Source organism: Leuresthes tenuis, unplaced genomic scaffold (genome assembly GCF_036924035.1).
Source record: "Leuresthes tenuis unplaced genomic scaffold, fLeuTen1.0.hap1 SCAF_7, whole genome shotgun sequence".
NCBI classification, from domain to species: Eukaryota; Metazoa; Chordata; class Actinopteri; order Atheriniformes; family Atherinopsidae; genus Leuresthes; species Leuresthes tenuis.
This window is the reverse complement of record NW_027325361.1, coordinates 20,429,923-20,447,646: the sequence shown is the minus strand read 5'-3', so window position 1 is coordinate 20,447,646 and position 17,724 is coordinate 20,429,923. Positions and strand designations below refer to the sequence as shown.

General features: G+C 41.3%; 4 protein-coding genes across 7 annotated transcripts; 2 read left to right on the top strand and 2 right to left on the bottom strand.

Moving 5' to 3' along the window:
- The first annotated feature begins 5,833 nt into the window (after positions 1 to 5,833).
- Positions 5,834 to 7,945, top strand: nr2c2ap (nuclear receptor 2C2-associated protein). The gene is made up of 5 exons (XM_072389786.1): positions 5,834 to 5,922; positions 6,074 to 6,164; positions 6,706 to 6,811; positions 6,941 to 7,002; positions 7,492 to 7,945. Exons 1-5 carry the CDS (start codon positions 5,879 to 5,881, stop codon positions 7,618 to 7,620), a joined length of 432 nt encoding a protein of 143 aa, XP_072245887.1. The 5' UTR covers positions 5,834 to 5,878; the 3' UTR covers positions 7,621 to 7,945.
- Positions 7,912 to 10,804, bottom strand: rfxank (regulatory factor X-associated ankyrin-containing protein). 2 transcript variants are annotated; one of them, XM_072389783.1, is made up of 9 exons: positions 10,638 to 10,804; positions 10,386 to 10,490; positions 10,111 to 10,221; positions 9,952 to 10,017; positions 9,757 to 9,857; positions 9,541 to 9,666; positions 9,339 to 9,405; positions 9,174 to 9,254; positions 7,912 to 8,311 (listed from the first exon to the last, which is right to left on the bottom strand). In XM_072389783.1, exons 2-9 carry the CDS (start codon positions 10,483 to 10,485, stop codon positions 8,259 to 8,261), a joined length of 705 nt encoding a protein of 234 aa, XP_072245884.1. In that variant the 5' UTR covers positions 10,486 to 10,490; positions 10,638 to 10,804; the 3' UTR covers positions 7,912 to 8,258. The 2 variants fall into 2 exon arrangements, with proteins under 2 accessions (XP_072245884.1, XP_072245883.1); XM_072389782.1 differs by having other exon boundaries at positions 10,571 to 10,803.
- Positions 10,805 to 10,849: 45 nt separating this feature from the next.
- Positions 10,850 to 15,190, top strand: borcs8 (BLOC-1 related complex subunit 8). 2 transcript variants are annotated; one of them, XM_072389787.1, is made up of 6 exons: positions 10,850 to 10,977; positions 11,167 to 11,279; positions 12,222 to 12,286; positions 12,383 to 12,490; positions 13,298 to 13,389; positions 14,668 to 15,190. In XM_072389787.1, exons 1-5 carry the CDS (start codon positions 10,941 to 10,943, stop codon positions 13,365 to 13,367), a joined length of 393 nt encoding a protein of 130 aa, XP_072245888.1. In that variant the 5' UTR covers positions 10,850 to 10,940; the 3' UTR covers positions 13,368 to 13,389; positions 14,668 to 15,190. The 2 variants fall into 2 exon arrangements, with proteins under 2 accessions (XP_072245888.1, XP_072245889.1); XM_072389788.1 differs by lacking the exon at positions 13,298 to 13,389.
- tmem221 (transmembrane protein 221) lies at positions 13,821 to 16,923 on the bottom strand. Of its 2 annotated transcripts, none has more exons than XM_072389784.1 (3): positions 16,360 to 16,923; positions 15,236 to 15,324; positions 13,821 to 14,501 (listed from the first exon to the last, which is right to left on the bottom strand). In XM_072389784.1, exons 1-3 carry the CDS (start codon positions 16,659 to 16,661, stop codon positions 13,960 to 13,962), a joined length of 933 nt encoding a protein of 310 aa, XP_072245885.1. In that variant the 5' UTR covers positions 16,662 to 16,923; the 3' UTR covers positions 13,821 to 13,959. The 2 variants fall into 2 exon arrangements, with proteins under 2 accessions (XP_072245885.1, XP_072245886.1); XM_072389785.1 differs by having other exon boundaries at positions 15,236 to 15,321.
- Positions 16,924 to 17,724: the final 801 nt, after the last annotated feature.

The following is a 17,724-nucleotide window of genomic DNA, read 5'->3' as shown; positions in this document are numbered from 1 at the left end:
TTTAAGCGTGTGCACAGCAACGCAGACGGTAACATCACTGTCAATAGGGCGGGCTGATTGTAGCCGCTGTATCTGTTTGACTTCACCATTTGATATCTTCCTCATGTCTCGTCCCTTTTCATCCCAGCCTCCAATGTTTGTGTGAGGGATTTCTATATTATCTGTTGGCATCTATTTTTCATACATAACTATTTGGATGAAGCACAGAAAGAAAACTGTATGGAAATTTGTCTTTGGCAAATTTGTGTTCAATTCAGTTCAATTCAATTTTATTTATATAGCGCCAGATTACAACAATTGTCATCTCAAGGCACTTAAGTAATATAGTCCAATTCAAGCCAATTGGAATTCAATTCATTGTAATCATAATCCAATTAATTCATATAGAGCTAATTCAAAAAATTTAATATCCTAGCTAAGGAAACCAACAGATTGCACCGAAATGTGTCTTCAGTCCAATCTCCCGGCCTGAGCGTGCCTGTGGCAACTGTGGAAAGGAACGACTCCCTTTTAACAGGAAGAAACCTCTGGCAGAACCAGACTCAGGAAGGGTGGCCATCCGCCTCGACCAGCTGGGGTTTGAGAAGACAGAAAAGAGGGAAAAGAGGGGGGAAAAACACCATAACACCATTCAAAGGATATCTGTTGGAACAGGGAAACATAGGTTAATAACCACAATAATGTCACATGTACATAAAATCAATTTTGAAATTAAACAGGGGGAAAAAGAGAGCAAAGTGAGGAAAGGTGTGACAGATGAGGTCCCCCAGCAGTCTAAGCCTATAGCAGCTTAACTATGGGATGTTTCAGGATTACCTGAGCCATCCCTAACTATAAGCTTTATCGAAAAGAAAAGTTTTAAGCCTAATCTTAAAAGTGGAAAGGGTGTCTGCTTCCCGGACATTTACTGGCAGCTTATTCCACAAGAGAGGGGCCTGATAACTGAAGGCTCTGCCTCCCATTCTACTTTTAGAAACTCTGGGAACAACAAGTAAACCTGCAGTTTGGGAGCGAAGTGCTCTGTTAGGAAAATATCTTACAATTAAATCTTTAAGATATGTGTTGATATCACATGTTTTGAAATGTAGTGAATGTTGCTTTAAATGTGGAGTTTTTCCTTTTAGAAATAAGAATAATAAGAATAAATGCTTTTTGACGCGATATTGTGTTTGAAATGGTGTTTTTCTGAAATAAATTCTCTAAAATGCTGTGTTTTCTGAAATGTTGATATTCTGACCTGCTCTTTAAGATGTTGTTTCAGAAAATGTTGCATTTTGGAAAATGTTGTTTTTGTTTTTAGTCTTTTTGCGAAATGTCACTCTGATTGCATTTTTGTTCTTTCTGACATCTGAAAATAGGAAGCATTTCTGTAATCATGAGTTCAGTTTAGTCACTCTCTGCTATTGTATGTGTAGTTAAAAGTTATACTTTCTTTTTTTTTTTCTTGTGTTCTTGGTTATGTTGCTTATTTCCACCTCTGGTTCACTGTAAGAAAGCAAGCTGTTCAACTGTTCATGAGAACACATCTACAGATTGTGAATGCTCCCTCGCTGCATCGTAAGTGAATACGGTTTGTTACGAAAGCAAAAGACCATATTGAGCAATTCCTCAGATTTTTAATGACTTAATTAGAGAACATTGCTTAAACTGGAGCAGAAAATTTCAACATGGAGATGAGAGAGGAACTGTGCCAGACAGCAGCATGCTAACACAAGATCCTGCTAATTGCTGCAGCAGTCGACAGATGTGCCTCCCATTTCTTCCCATTTCCTGCTTTATCAAAATGAGCTGGGCCCCCAAAAATGCCAAATGTTGTCATCCTTAAATAAATGATTTATGGCCACAAAGCGGCATCACGTCATTCTAATTTCCGACAGTCAATTTAGGCAATTATCGACAGGTATCATCAACTATCAATTTGCTCCAAAAAAATTACAAATAGCACATATAGACAAAGTTTTAGATAAATTCAATAGGCTACAGCGTCAGTCTACACAATGAGTGGGAGTAAACCTAGAAATTTCACACCATGTGACTCCCCCACCGTGCAAGAGGGTTTTAACTTTCCAGGCAGAAAATAAGTCAGTTTGTCATCTGGACCAAAAGGGGAGAGTTAAGTGTGCCGCAGTTCTGCCCCAGCCAGAATGTTGTGTTCTTCAGCAGACAGCAGCACAAGCATTAATCACCCAACTCATTAAGACAATCTGCACAAGTGCCCACAGCTCATAAAGCGTGGAACAGACCATAGTGACTGTTTTAACTTCGGAAGCATCATCCTATTTACATCCACACAGTCTCCTCAACAGTCATTTCAAATTATACAGGGTTTTGACCTCCAACGTCTATTTTGAAGGTAGGTTTTTCAAGGTAGTCCAAGATTAAATTTCTGCAAAATCTATCAAAATCATATCAATTTCTGGGCTGGCAGGTTGCTTCAGGAACTTTTACTGTTGAATCAGCCAGCAGGCAAACACTTCAAGTGTCAGTGGGCAACAAAGAAAATCTTATTTTTCAATAAGAAATTGTCAGAAAATGCCAAAAGGGAAAAGTAGCAAAAATAGGAAAGCATTTTAAATTTATGCTGTTTTTGGAAAGAAGGCAAACAATGGCTGAGAATCGCCCTCTTGCTGAAAATAAGGTAAGAGACAGTAAATCTTCTGATAAACCAAGGCAGAAACGCTTCATTGTCAAAAAAGACGATCACTATGTTTGACTGAATATCTAAACAAAAGCTGATATTACACAATTCAATTCAACTCAGTTCAGTTTTATTTATATAGCGCCAAATTACAACAAATGTCAACTCAAGGCACTTAAATAATGTAGTCCAATTCAAGCCAATTGGAGTTCATTGTAATCATAATCCAATGAAATCCAATTAATTAATTTCAAAATAATCCAATTCATTCATACAGAGCCAATTCAAAAACAATATCCTAGCTAAGGAAACCAACAGATTGCACTGGAACTTGTCTTCAGTCCAATCTCCCGTCCTGAGTGTGCCTGTGGCAACTGTGGAAAGGAACGACTCCCTTTTAACAGGAAGAAACCTCTGGCAGAACCAGACTCAGGAAGGGTGGCCATCCGCCTCGACCAGCTGGGGTTTGAGAAGACAGAAAAGGGGAAAAAGAGGGGGGAAAAACACCATAACGCCATTCAAAGGATACGTGTTGGACCAGGGAAACACAAGTTAATAACCACAATAATGTCACATGTACATAAAATCATTTGAGAAATTTAACAGGGGGAAAAAGAGAGCAAAGTGAGGAAAGGTGTGACAGATGAGGTCCCCCAGCAGTCTAAGCCTATAGCAGCTTAACTATGGGATGTTTCAGGATTACCTGAGCCATCCCTAACTATAAGCTTTATCAAAAAGGAAAGTTTTAAGCCTAATCTTAAAAGTGGAAAGGGTGTCTGCTTCCTGAACATCTACTGGCAGCTTATTCCACAAGAGAGGGGCCTGATAACTGAAGGCTCTACCTCCCATTCTACTTTTAGAAACTCTGGGAACAACAAGTAAACCTGCAGTTTGGGAGCGAAGTGCTCTGTTAGGAAAATATCTTACAATGAGATCTTTAAGATCAGATGGAGCTCGGTCATTAAGCACTTTATATGTGAGGAGAAGAATCTTAAATTCTATTCTGAATTTAAATGTGAGCCAATGAAGAGAAGCTAAAACTGGAGAAACATGATCTCTCCTGTTAGTTCTCATCAGAATTCTTGCTGCAGCATTTTGGATCAGCTGGAGGCTTTTCAGAGAATATGTGGGACAGCCCAATAATAAAGAATTACAGTAGTCCAATCTTGAGACTGCACAACTAACAACAGACTACATTTTAAAGTTAGTCAGACAGAACAACAGAAAGCCCACCTTTTTACCCCTATTGGAACCCAGTCAAACCGGATAAAACCGTTTGATGTTTTAGGAAACATTTATTTGCTCGTTTAAATGACGAGACTCTTTTGCATCTATTTGGTAAATGCAAATGCAACAACCAGCATCATTTCTTTCTCATCGCTTAAGCTTATCGCACACAGGCTAGAGGCAGAAATAACAGCTAGCTTGGTCTTGAGCAAAGGTTATAAAATACAGCTACAAGTTCTTCTCGGGCTCCTAAGTTCTTTTGTTAGTTTGTTTTTCTCCTCCTTATTTGGGTAACATTTACTATAAGAATGTAACAGTTATACATATGTATAACATATGCAACATCACCTATGTTACAGTTTAACATAGGTTATGTGCTGGGCACACACTGATATCCTTGAGAGCTAACTGGTTGCCTGGCAACTTCCAAGTCTCCAACTATTCTTGTAATGGACACAGAAAGGGCACATGTGCGTTTTTGGGATGAATGGTCCACTTGCAGCCCACCTTGGCATCATTAGCGGCCCACTTGGGCATCATTTTACAGGTTCGAACAACAGCTCATCACTCACTCGTAAGAGGCCCGTCATGGGACTGTTGGCCAGGTGGGCATCCAACATGGCTTCATTCCAGGAATTTTTTTTTTGTCATGCAAATAAACGAGCACCTGGAAAATTAATTGTGGAGGCAGCACTTCTGATAAACAACTTCCCAAACCTCCAACAGTATTTACCGATCTGCTGCAACATTAAAAACACTGGCAGGTGATGGGACTCACATCTCATCGTGTTACAATGCAATGCTCTGCTGGGAAACACTGTGCCTTCACCATTGTTGGGGATCAAGCATGCAGCCCCCATGAAATCAGTACACAAGCAGCATCTCCCCACAGGACAAAGTTACATCACAGATGCATCACAGAAACTGCCCAAAACCTCAAGAACCAAAAGCATCCCTGCCCGCATCGCAATACCAAACACGACAGGTCACCCCAAGGAGTCCTGTATCCATGGTCAGTGGGTTGTGACTGATCGTGACTGCTCATATATGGGACATTAAAAATGTTGCTGTTGTTTTAACAGCTCGTGTTGAGTCTCAGATGCTTGACAAATCAGTGCAGAAGCTGCTATAAGTATCTGCACTGTAGGGGGGGGGGGGGGGTCGCAGAGTCAAAGTGACACTGGTGGTGGATAAGGCAAAGGTGTGGGTGTATGTGTGAGGGATTTCTGTGGGGAGGTATCAAAACCGCATAATACAGTCCCCTCCCTAGCCCCCTTGAGCAATTTTCACAGAGGCTGGCTTTCATCAGGTTTTGTATTTCAGACCTATTGATTATCTGCAATGAGGGGGCACTGTGACAAAAGCTCAGCAGGGCTTCTCCATCTGCTGGCTTTCTCCTTCACACACACACACATACACACGCACACACATCCACACATCCATATTTCTGTGTTATCCGTCTCCAGGTTATAAAACGGTAAAGGATTTGGTCGCTTAGAAAATATGTACAACTTTAGGGTGATATTATCCAATTATTATTGTCCAATCGACAGTGAACCAGCAGAAAAACGGTTATATTATACATGCAACATCTCTGACTGTCTCCTTTTAAAAATTGTCTTTCATTTAAAGGTTGAAATCCGTTGGCTGATCAATTTGCCGTTACTCGGTGTGATCTTCTCTTCCAAATCGATTCTTATCTCTTTGACCTTTAAATCTCGCGAGGAGAGTTAACACTGAGAGCTGAAGGCCTAAACACAGCACCTCGCTGACCGGAGAACGTCAATCTACGTTTAATGTTCAACACTCTCAAGTATTAGTTACGGGTCCTTGGTGAAGATGGCTGGACTTTACCTCCCGACTTTGATGCGAATCCTACTGAGGATGTTTGGACGGGACGTGACTTCCATCTAGTGGTGGGAAGAAAGAACACGGCCAGGGGTTGACGTCACTGTCGTAAAAACAACACCATGTTGTCGCGGCATTTGACGGCAAAAATCTTGATTTGAAACGATGATTATGGCTGCCTCTTTGATTTGTAGCGAAACACAAAGCAGGTAAAGTAAACAGTCGTACTGAATAAAAGGGATTTGTCGACGAAGAACTAGCTAATGGAGCATGTCAGTAGTCCACAGCTCGTGAATGTTGTGACTCAGCTAATGCTCTTGACTATTAACAACTATGGGTCTCTGTTATTCCCATTTTTAGGGTGAGTTCAGTACTAAACAGGGATGTAAAGCAGTATGGAAAGAAGTACATGTTCGACAGTAATGAAGAGACGTGCTGGAATTCCGACCAGGTAAAAGTACAGCACACTACTTATTGAATACAGTAAAACGTGCTTAAAATGCGTTGCTTTAGACCAACGAGAATATACACAATAATAAAAGTGCACGGATAGGGTATAAGTTTGCTGGAAGAGCAGACTCTAAAGTATTTCATGTTTCTGAGTCAGCTTGAAAACAAAACAAAAAACCATCAAATTATGCTGTTTACTTTTTTTCTTTTTTTTTTGTTGTACCAATTGTCTCAACGAGGGCAGAGACAGTTGTTTTCATTCCTGGTTCTACTGCCAATTGTTTTCTTCATTAGACCTTATTTTTTATCTAAATATGTTTGAGGTGTATTAGACTTCTCAAAGTCTAAAGCATTAATAGTGATTTACATGAACTTTGAGAACCTTTGCTGTAGTGAGAGACCGTAAAAAAAAAGCAGAAAATGTTCACATTTTAGACCATAAAGGGGACAGTATTTTAAAATGCTATTTTTCTGGAAAATTTGTATTCGATCAACTTACTGTGCATATCAGAGTCAGCGAGTCAATGTCATACCTTTGTCAGGGTGAATGTCAGTGGGTGTCACTGCAGTTCCCCGGGCCTGTGAGGGTGTCGGAGGTGAAGGTCCAATTCCAGGGAGGCTTCTCGGCCAAAACGTGCAGATTAGAAGGTAAAACCTAAGAATGGCATCGCCAGAGGATTCTTCATAGAAATGTTAACCGCCTCTCTACCTGCAGTGCTTCCTGTTGCAGGTGGGACAAGATGAGGCACATTATCATTTCACCTGTGCTGTCTGCAGGTCGCCTCAAAGAAGAAGACTTCACTTTGCTTAGCCATTTTTACCCAGAGGACAACAACTCTCTTCAGATATCCTTCAAAAACTCACTAAAGAACATTCTGCAGGAGGCCATTTTGTCAATAAGTTGGGTGCATTAATTGGATCAATCCTTTAGTTATTGTCATTATCCAGGATAGTAACTGTAATCAACCTGGTTTATTTTGTACTCCAACTGTGGCTCGAGCTAATATTCCATAGGATACATAACGGCGGCAGACTATTATTTATAGTTTTATAGAATTAATCTTTTCGTCATAGTTTGTAGCCTATCATGTGTGTCGTGGGTATCCTGCAGGTAAGCTTCCATCGTGATTTTGAACAGTAAATGTAAAATGAAATGCTGTTTTAATGCATGATGTTCAATCTACCAGGAATTTCGCAGGACCACATGTCGCTCTAAGAACACAGTGGCCTTCCTGTCGCTGCCCGAGATGGCTCACAATAAGCATTAGACAATATATTCCTGGACATGTTTTTCAGTATTCCAATTCTTATCTTGTTCTTAACCCCACACCCACAGCTTTCCCATACAGGAGGCCCCTGCAGTGGACAAAGTAAAAATAATGTTTGAGAATAGTGCCGACTTTTTTGGGAGAATAATTGTTTATTCTTTGGATCTCCTGGGGGAAAAGGCCTCGTGACCATTTTTTTTTTTTTTTTTAATCCTGTCATGAGAGAGGAAATGACCTGTGGCTAAAGTATGGGACTTGGTGTGGTGGCACTGAGGAAACATGTCATCTTCACCACCACCTTGTGAACTGACATGAATGTGGCCTTTTTTGGTATGACTGCATTCGGGGGATCTGTCGGGCTCTACATCACTGAAATATACCACGCTTTGTATTTTGAGTTTTTCACGGTTCTTCTGTGATAATAAAAGCCGTTGTTCGCCGCTCTTTGTACATGTATCGTGCCTTGGATTTCAATCATCATTCCACTGAAAAAATACATTTTTATTAAAAACTTGTTTACTGCAATTTTTTTCTTTTTCTTTTGCCCTTCCTCGGCCAAATAAAACAATTTTGCAGAACAACGGGCACGTTTGAGTCCTTTTTCCTACAAAGATTTGACATACATTTTAAAGCAATAAAAGTCATACATTCAGAGGGATTAACCTGTTTCTAAATGAACAAATCTAGTTTCCTATGTTAATGTCTCTACAAATGTTCTGATCTTCTTGAGACGGATGACTTCCATTATCTGATCACAGATAACTGCTCGTGGATTTGAGATCAGCTCTGTCAGACTGTCCTTTCTGTGAATTTACTTCGATGCACAGTCATGTTGGTGGCTTGTAGAGTTTCAGGATATGGTCCTCCAACACTTTCTGTACTAGGAAAAAAAATAAAAATAAATGAAAATGTTAACACAGAAAAACTTCATTGGATGAACAGTTCTTCAAACAACAAAAGAGGCTTATTTAAAAAAAAATAACTTTTTAGCACAAGAAATGTGTTACAAATGTGTATACTTCTGGGACATGGCATTCAGAACACACTCAAGAAGAAGTAGGTGCCTTTTGTACATAAAACTACATTGAAGACCTCTAAACAGGACATCAGGAAGACTTGGAGCAATCTGGAGAGGTGGTTTCAGCTTTATAACTGACTGTACATTAAATCAAACAGCTGTGAGTGAAGGCAAAAACAAAATCACAAAAAGGTCAAACAAATGTATAATTTTATAGGTAAGCCACAGTCTCTCCAAGCAGAGCTATTTGAGAAAGCAATGCAGCTATTTATATCCATTTTCTACACCCGTTTACTATAGATGAGAAATCTGAATTAGAAGACAGCCGAGGCATTTTATAGCGATCGTCTTTTAACAGGAAAAAGCATACATAAAACAGCAAAAAGTGGGAAAAAAACAGGATCTGATAGTAAAGGATGAAAATAAGTCCTAACCCACTGAAAACTATTGGAAAGAGCTGAAATGTGCCACTTCAGAAATGGTTCCTGCAAGTCTGACAAACTACCACAGAACCCGCTTGCCCCAAGCTTCCTGATGGCCAATTCAAAATTTTAGAGGCTGTCATCGCTACTGAAGTTTATATACCCAAATTCTAGTAAAAGTTGCCAAGAATTTTACTTGAGGTCATTTTTTTCATTTGTAGTCCAAAATCATCTACATACAATTCAGGGCAGCCAATCATTCTAATCAGGATCCATATCAAGTAAAGGAGCATCATACATACTTTTTTTGTGTCCCAGGGCGACGGCTAAGGCCATTGGACTATACCCAGAATCTGACTCGATGGTCATATCGGCTCCTTTTGCTGAAAGAAAGCATCATAACGGGAATGAAAGCATTTTAACAGAATTCCCCTAAATTTAACATGATGAATAGATGTCCGGCGTACCCAGTAATGCCTCTACACATTTGACGTGGTTGCCGCGTACAGCATAAAGAAGAGGAGTTCCACCATTCTGAGAGCAAAACAGGACATGTGAAAGTTAAACGGACAAACAAAAAAGATAAACTGCTGTTATCTTTTGAATTTTTAATGGCAGCTTTTAAAGTTCAAGCATTTATGGTGGCAAGTCATGAAGACGCAACTATACCCAGTCATAGGTGTTTATGTCCACTCCATGTTTGAGAAGAGACTCAACAATGTCCACATAACCCCCAGAGCTGGCCAGCGTCAGGGCACTCTCTCGCTCCCGTGCGATTGCTTTGGGGTCTGCACCCTTAAACACAGATCACACGAGCTTCAGTAAAAAAAAAACACTTTTTGTGTCCTGTGTCCTCACAGCATGTATGTCTTTCTTCTTTCTAACCTTTTCCAAGAGCAAGTCCACCACTGCTTTCTCCCCAAACGCCGCTGCCCACATGAGAGGAGTAAAGCCTCGTTCATCCTGGCTGCCAAGCAGAGAACTGTCTGCCAGATCAAACAAGACGCGGTCAGTCTGCAGGAATTTTAAACATCTCCATAAGTTATCTCTATAAAAATGCATTTCCTTACACTTTCTCACCTTTACTCAGGTGCGCAGCCACTTGTGAAACCTCCCCCTGGGCCGCCAACTGATGTATGGACAGAACTGATGGGGATTCAAATATAATCATTTCCAATGGCCAAGACGGTGAAAACGCATGTCTCAATACCAGAGCTTCCTTGCCAGAAAGACACTCACCGTCCAACGTTGCCGGCCGCACTGTAACCTCATTCCCACGCTGCTTGTTGGTCAGAGTGGTGGAGTGTTTGAACAAATCATCTTCATCCACATCCATGTTCTCTGGAGGCACTAGTGAAATCAGACGAAACAGCCATGTCAGCAAATGTAATATATTTACCATCTAATTATTACAGGACTGTAAACAGAAGGTGACTTCAGGTGTGACTCAGAGATGGATAACATGTCAGGTATGACATGATGACCACAGATTGGAGACTTGGATGAAAATGTACCACTGGTCTTCTCGTGTCTTGAATCGGAGGAACATCCATTAGCGTTGGATGGCTGAATGTGTTGGCCATCTGCTACCTCTTCATCACCTCTGGTCTCCATGATAACTGCAATTAAAAGCGATATAAGATCCTGACGCCAAGAGAGATATGACCATATTAGTTTATACAGCAAAATTTCCACTCACCACATCCAGCCTCACAGTCGCGCTAACTTCCTTTTAGGAAAACTGAAAGTAAATTATTTCAGCTCACACAATGGATCTTGCTGATCTCCCAAGTGCGCCGGTAGTCCATTTCACGTCACTCAGTTCCTAAACGACTTCATGAAACAATTATTTCAACAAAGACAATGGAAACACGTTTGATTCGGGAGCCTGTGTAACCCACCACGGCATCTGGCACGATCTTTCTGAAGGAAGGAACTGTTTTTTTCGTAATCGACATTTTTTTCCGGAATGCTTTCGTGTGACACACAGCAACAATAATACGGAAGAAGAAGGAGTCAGGTGACTGTACTTGTTCTGACCGTAGGGGGAAACATAAGAATTTTACGTTATGGAGGACCAGGAGATGCAACTGAAAGTTCGACGAGGTAAACACTAGAAATATGAATTTGTACCCAACTCACTGACACATTGTAACGTTTCAGCTACGCTGGGTTTGTTCAGGCGAGCAGCTGAGCTAATGCTACGTGCCGTTTGTCTGTGTAGCCTTCAAAAGGGTGTTTCTCAGTTTTTTTCCTGATTTTTCTGCAAATGTATGTGCTTATTTGGTTTTACAGTTAGTGACAAATTCACGGAGAGTATGTACGTCCTGGCTAACGAGCCCTCAGTGGCTCTCTACAGACTGCAGGAGCACGTCAGGAGGTCGCTGCCTGAGCTGGTGCAACACAAGGTAAACTCATTCTGTGGCAACCTACCGGAGATCAAAACTGTGTGGAACACATTCAGATGAATGGGTCAGGTCTTTAAGCTCTACAGAAGGCTGAGGACGACCCATTCATTTCAAAACACTGCCTTAAAGGGAGACTCTAATTCTGCAAAACATAGGGGGAGGGCATCTGGAAAGAACTGGAACTGGGCTTTAGCAATCGTCTCAATTTGTTTAGCTGAGATTGAGTTCTGGCTCACATGCAGCAGGGCAAAGAGGGACAAAAAGCACAACCTTCACAGGTCTGTTGACCAACTCCAGCAGTTGTTACATAATAACTTCTATATTTTCCTTAAAATGACACATTTCAAAGTTGTTGACATAGAAGAAAACTTCTCGTGGCTTAAAGTAGTTTGTGTATGATTCCACCTTTTTTCCTCATTCAGTGGATGGGATTCTCTGCTAATCTGGCCCTGTTTGCATCGCAGGTGTAAAGAGCTGCTCCGGTACAAACTGCTATACGCTACTTGAGTCTTCTCCCAGTTTACCAGCTGCTCATTTCATCAGTATCAGTACTCACTGCAAATGCAAAATGGCTGATCCAACCCACATGTAGTCAGGATTTCCAATGTCTAGATTTTTCCAAGATACACTGAATGCAACATTTTTAAATTGAGATGTTTTTGCAACAAATAGGGAATTTCAAAAAAAGAATGTCTCAAAAGACACATTGCTTTTTCTTTTTTTTTTTCTTTTTTACTGGTAACTCAAGTAAAATTTCTCAACTTGACAATTACTTTTTTTGTTTTTAGCTCTTAAGTTTTCTTGCCACGGTTTGCATTCAATGTAGAACAACTGAACATGACTTTACTTCAGTTTACTTCTCTTTTCCTGTCGTTTGTGGAATATGCTTAATCCTGAGGGTTACAAACTGAACAACTTAATTTTCTGTCATTCTTCACACAGACAGACATGCAGAGCTGGGAGGAACAAAGTCAAGGAGCCATTTACAGCGTAGAGTATGCATGCAGGTGAGATGATTCATACATTCGATGTTCATATCTGCATAAACCCAGCAGCTCTTTGCCCTACCTGTTAACATTTGCATTTATCTGCTGGTTTTGCAGTGCCGTGAAGAGCATGACAAACAGCAGTCTGTATTTCAAAAACATCGACAGCCTTCTCCGTCAAGCCATCAGCATGAAGGAGCAGATTAGTACCTCTCAAGGACGCAGGTAGGAGGCAGTAACGAGCATATTCACTTTGGTGCACTGATGGTCCTCGCATCAGTGTCATTTTTTTTCTTCAAATCAACAGGTCTTAGCATCGCATTTTACTGGCCCTTGTTTCCCTTAGTGTTGTAAGGGTTCATCCCTCTCATCTCTTCACATCCTTATGACTGCCTCTAAATGAAATCCATCCTATGTCACTGGAATATGACCCAATCCTTCAAATTATTACGTTTATTCCTCAAGTGTCAAGGTCATTTTTTTGCTTTGTCAAATTATCGTCTACTTTCCCCACTTTAGTCACTTGGAGGGAGAGTTGGTTGTCACTTGAGTTCGTTTTCATTGCTATCATTACAAACAAGGACCAGTTATTCATGTATATGCTGTCTGTGCTCAAAAGGCAATGAACTGTAGAATGTGACTTTGTGACCCAATCACTCAACCATAAAGGAGTATTAAAGAGCCCCTTGCAGCTCCTTTTATTGTCATATATTCAGGGACACAGTGTCTGGACTTCCCTTTCTAACCCCCCACCTTTATTTATTTTTTAAAATTTTTTTTGCATCATCACCCTTTTTACTCTGTCCTCTTTTTTTTGTTTATTTTTAATTTTTCATTCAGAATAAATTGCATCAGATACTGTTTTAGTTTACTTTGCATACAATGCCAGATCATTCCACCAATGACTGCAAAGACTATAAAGCATTACTTTATATCGATCTATTCATGACAGCCTTGCTTTGTTTTGTTTCTTACCCTCCTTTTTTGTCATTGTTGTTTCATTTTTCTTTTCCCATTGACACCTGCATGCAGATTACATGATGTGACCCCATCTCCTAGTCCCCTTGTCTCTACTCAAAATGCCCCATCCACTTCCTCTTGATCTGTCGTCAGACGTGTCCAAGGTTAGTAGTTCCTCTCGACATAACATGGCTAAGGTTGACGGGAAATTAGTTAAAAGTGCATTTGAGTGACTTTTTAAGGTAATGGGCTTTTGTGAACATTGTTTTGATGTGTCACGTGAGACATTTTTTCATTCAGTTATATTTCCTAGAATTTATTTAAGGTTTATGTCAAATCATTTATTTCGAACACATAAGAAAACACATCGGCACATTGTATATGGCAGAAAGTCACTATATACAGCAGAATGAAAGTATTTACATTATTATAAAGAAAGCTATAAACATGCTAGATATATCCTTGGTTGGCATTGGTGTGCAGATTTAAATCAAGTTCATTAATCAAAAACTCGTCAAATAAAATGATGCAATATGTTGTCCAGTTAACAATAATGCATAATCTGAAAAACCTGGGTGCGTTTTTGCTCTCAGCCCCATGTTGTCTGCAGTCGGGATAAACTTGCTTAGTGGAAAAAGTACAAGCTAACAGTTCTACCTCTGTGCTGGGATTTTGCATGTTACATCCACGTGCGGTAATCAGTCCTCTAATAATTCCTTCCTTTGACCAGGAGCTCACACAAGAGTAGAGTCTTTAGCAGAAATCCCTGACTTGCGTGCAAGAACGCTCCTCATCTCATTATTGACTCCATTCCAGGGTTTAACCTGTGCCTGCAGTAAGCCAGATTCAGTAGACAGAGTCCTGTGCATGCGGGGATAGCTGCCACCACTGCTGTAACCGTCTTTATCACTGGAGTGGCCCTGAGAGCCTTCAGCAGGGGAGTACTGTTGCTGCTGATAAGGCTCTCGCTGTCTCGGATTGCCACACGGAGGGTAGGAGATGGGATGCTGGAGGTGAGACTGGCTGCGGTGAATCCGCGGTTTGTCCACACCGACCCTTAGCTCGCAGGGCCGAGAAACAGCTGTGCTGTTGCTCCTGTGCTCGTTCTGATAGAGGGTGTCCACGCGGTCGCTGTGATAGTGCTTGGCAGCACGGGAAGCTTTTACCAGAGAGTGTATTACAGCCACCAGCAGGATCAGGATCCCAGAGGAGAGCACACAGGCACTGGCAATACCCGTCTCCATCTCAAATATCAGGAGCATGAAGATGGACATCGCTGCCAAGAAAGAGGAGAGGGTGGTTGTAAAGTAGAGAATTTATAAAGACAGAATCATTAAATACTTTTCTCTCCAAGCTGCAAACAATATCAGTCTGTAATGGGTATATAACTGCGACTTTAACACATTGTCGCAGGGTATTGAGAGTTTTCTGTTTGTCTGCAGGAAAAGGACCATGGACTCAGGCATCCTAAAGGAAGGGGGAGAAAGGCACAGCTCGGGGATGTGACGTGACTTCCTGACTCGGTGGTGTTGCTTCTCAAGAATCTTGCTCTCCTTTCCCTTTTGATTGCGGCTGAAGTGAGGTCACAGGGGTGACCCCTCCCAACACAATGAAGTTACTGCCTCCAGTGACCCCTCCCTCCCCCCAGTACAAGCCACTCTGTGGAACAGAGTGCGCCAGCACTGCCAGGTTCAGCATTAAAAAAACGAGAAAAAAAAAACACTTAAGCCATGGCTGTTCAAACACTGCATTGTTCTCCTGGACTGGTTTGCTGGATTAGAGGGAAAGCGGCAGCGCTGATCTGCTTCTGTGGCTGAAATTCATTGAGCCAATGAGGTTTCGGACACTGTTTTTTCTCTTTTTTTCTTTTAGGTTTGTTTCCACAGGTGGAAGTGGAGGCAGTGGCCTGGATGTCAGATTCCACCGCAAACGTTTCAAAAATAAAAGTACGGAAAATTTGAAAAATGCCCCCGTTTTTATTTAGTAATGTTTTTATTCTGTTGTTCTTACCTGCCAAATAAACCGACACCCCCAAGCAGAAGAGTCCAATAGCCACATGTCGTACAGCTCTGCTGTCCAAAAGGAACCAGTCTGCTCTGCTGAAAGAACTTCGGCATTAGTGTCCACAAAATGGTTACGCTTCAACATTACTATTTCTGTTGTTTTAAAAACAAAAACATATGTGCATGTGTTGACACGGGTGCAGCATAATATTTGTTTAGACTACTTCCTTATTCTGTTATATTCTTTCGGATGAGTTTGGTTAGCTACTAATAAAACACTTTGACTGGTTATTCGGTTCAAATGCTCCGCATTTTGTGACACTCATTATTATTCTCACTTTCTTGGAGTCTTTCTTGGGCAATCTATCTGTCAGGGAGGGAGGTCCCGAGGTATGCTGTTGAATTGGTATACTGACATGGGAAAGGGCCAGCAGTGGGGAAGACTGTGTGCTGGGTGCATAATGAGAGGAAGGCCATTGTTTAAATGGGATTCATAAGGGTTGGGAGGTGGGGGATGACCAACAACATTGTGGTGCAGGCCTCTGCTGTCTGACACATAGGGGGCCTCCTTTCCTGCCTCTCAGGCTATGTTTTCCTTTCACTAAACAAAATGGTTAATTTTAGCATCCAAGATAAGGCTGTGCTTCACAGCATTAACGTTTAAAGAGGAGAAACTAATGGAAACACCTTAAATGTGTTGGGGTTTTTCTTTTCTACTTGGGGGCAACTATTTGATTTATTGTGCAACCAGAAAATAGGACCACGTGTAGATCAGCACTACAAATGTAATATACAAATTGCTAGACAGTGACTGGCAATTCCATAATTAAATATAGGCCAATGCAACAGTGGCATTTAATGTTGTAATAGCTGGAGTTAGACACCATAAACCAGGCTTCTAGTCATACCATACCAATTAGGGGTGTGGCTGAAAAACCTCACAAAGTAGTAGCAGTAATTTGGGATTTCAGACTATTTCTATTTCAAAACTGCGTTAAAAGTCGACTGTCTGCGCAAGTGATGTTGGAAGTAACACGGTCAAAAAGATGAGTCACTGCTGGCCGAAACTACCTGTCTGAACAGTTTGGGGTGCAAGGTGCTGCAGGTGTTCACACTGAGGCCAAAAAATACCTGTCTGTGTCCTGCTCTCCTCTGCAGACCTCGGTTGAGAAGTAGCTGTGGAGGAGACACACCACCACAGAGCTCAGGTTGAGTGTGAGGGACAGCGCGGAGAGCACCGTGGAGACGGGCAGCAGGACGGCCCAGACATGAGCGGGTATGACCGAGGAGGTGGAGGGGGGGGACTCCTTCACCGCTTTCTGTTGGGACTGCTGCTGGAAAATTAAAATCACCGATAAAACTGTCATGATGGCCGACAAGATCCCCAGCAAAGACAAAACTATTAAAGACCTCTGGCTGTACTTGTGCGTCATCTTTATCCCGAATAGTCTCCGGTGGTTGCGCTGGTTCCAGAGAAGAAAAAAACTAAACGGTTTCCGTCTCCCGGTCGGACTCTTTGAATCCAATCCTCCTGCGACCCTATAGTCCCGAAAAGTGCGCTGGCATTGCAGTGTGGATGACAAGTTTCTCCCAGCCCTGTCAGGGTGAATACTTTCCTCCTCGATATGGGTTTTAGCAGCACTTTTGCCTGTTGTGGTAGAGCGCCCCGCAGCCCCGTCTGGGCATGTGATGGGTTTTAAATCCCCAGATTAAAAAGTTCGCCACAACAATGGACTTTTTCTCTGGGATCGTCGGTAACAATGCCGTGACGTGCTCGTGGGAGAGGCAGAGCTCTCCGAGTAAACACAAAACACCAGCACAGAACAAAGCTGGTGTCAGTGTTAGATATAGGCAATGAAAAACTGAAGGGTTGTTTTTGGAATGTCAGATTTACTCTAAATCATCTGCAAACATTGGCATTTGTATTAGAAAAATACCAGGCAAAGGCAGAGTTGAGTGACCTATTACATGGAATTGCAATTAAACAGTCATATTCCTGAAACAATTAACTAATTAAATTGTAACCAGTCCAGGTTACGTTTGTAAAAAGAGTGTACTTACTTTATATTAACACTTGCATTTTTGATCTAGTATTTATCTATGTTGTGTAAATTCAGGATGGAACATGAGTAGAATATGTGCTCCTCTCCTACTTCAGATTAAAAAAAAACAGCAGCAAAAAGAAATAAAGAAAATGCAAAACCACATTGCAGTCTGTGTTTGTGCAGTGTAATTTGATCCGGCCAAATGTAAATGAAAAGTATGTACAATGCAAGTTGATTGCACTTAAATAGTCTTTAAAGAGAAAATGATATGTTTGTCTCTCACTCATTTTACTGTGTAAGATGCAATATTTCAATGGCTCGTTTCGAAGTGATCAAAAAGTACTAAGATGCATTATTATTTCTATGTAGCCTGACTAACTTCATAAGTCACCTTGTGGTTTGCGTGCAGTTCTTGGCTGCATTTCAAAGTAATCTGAAAGAAACCTGCACG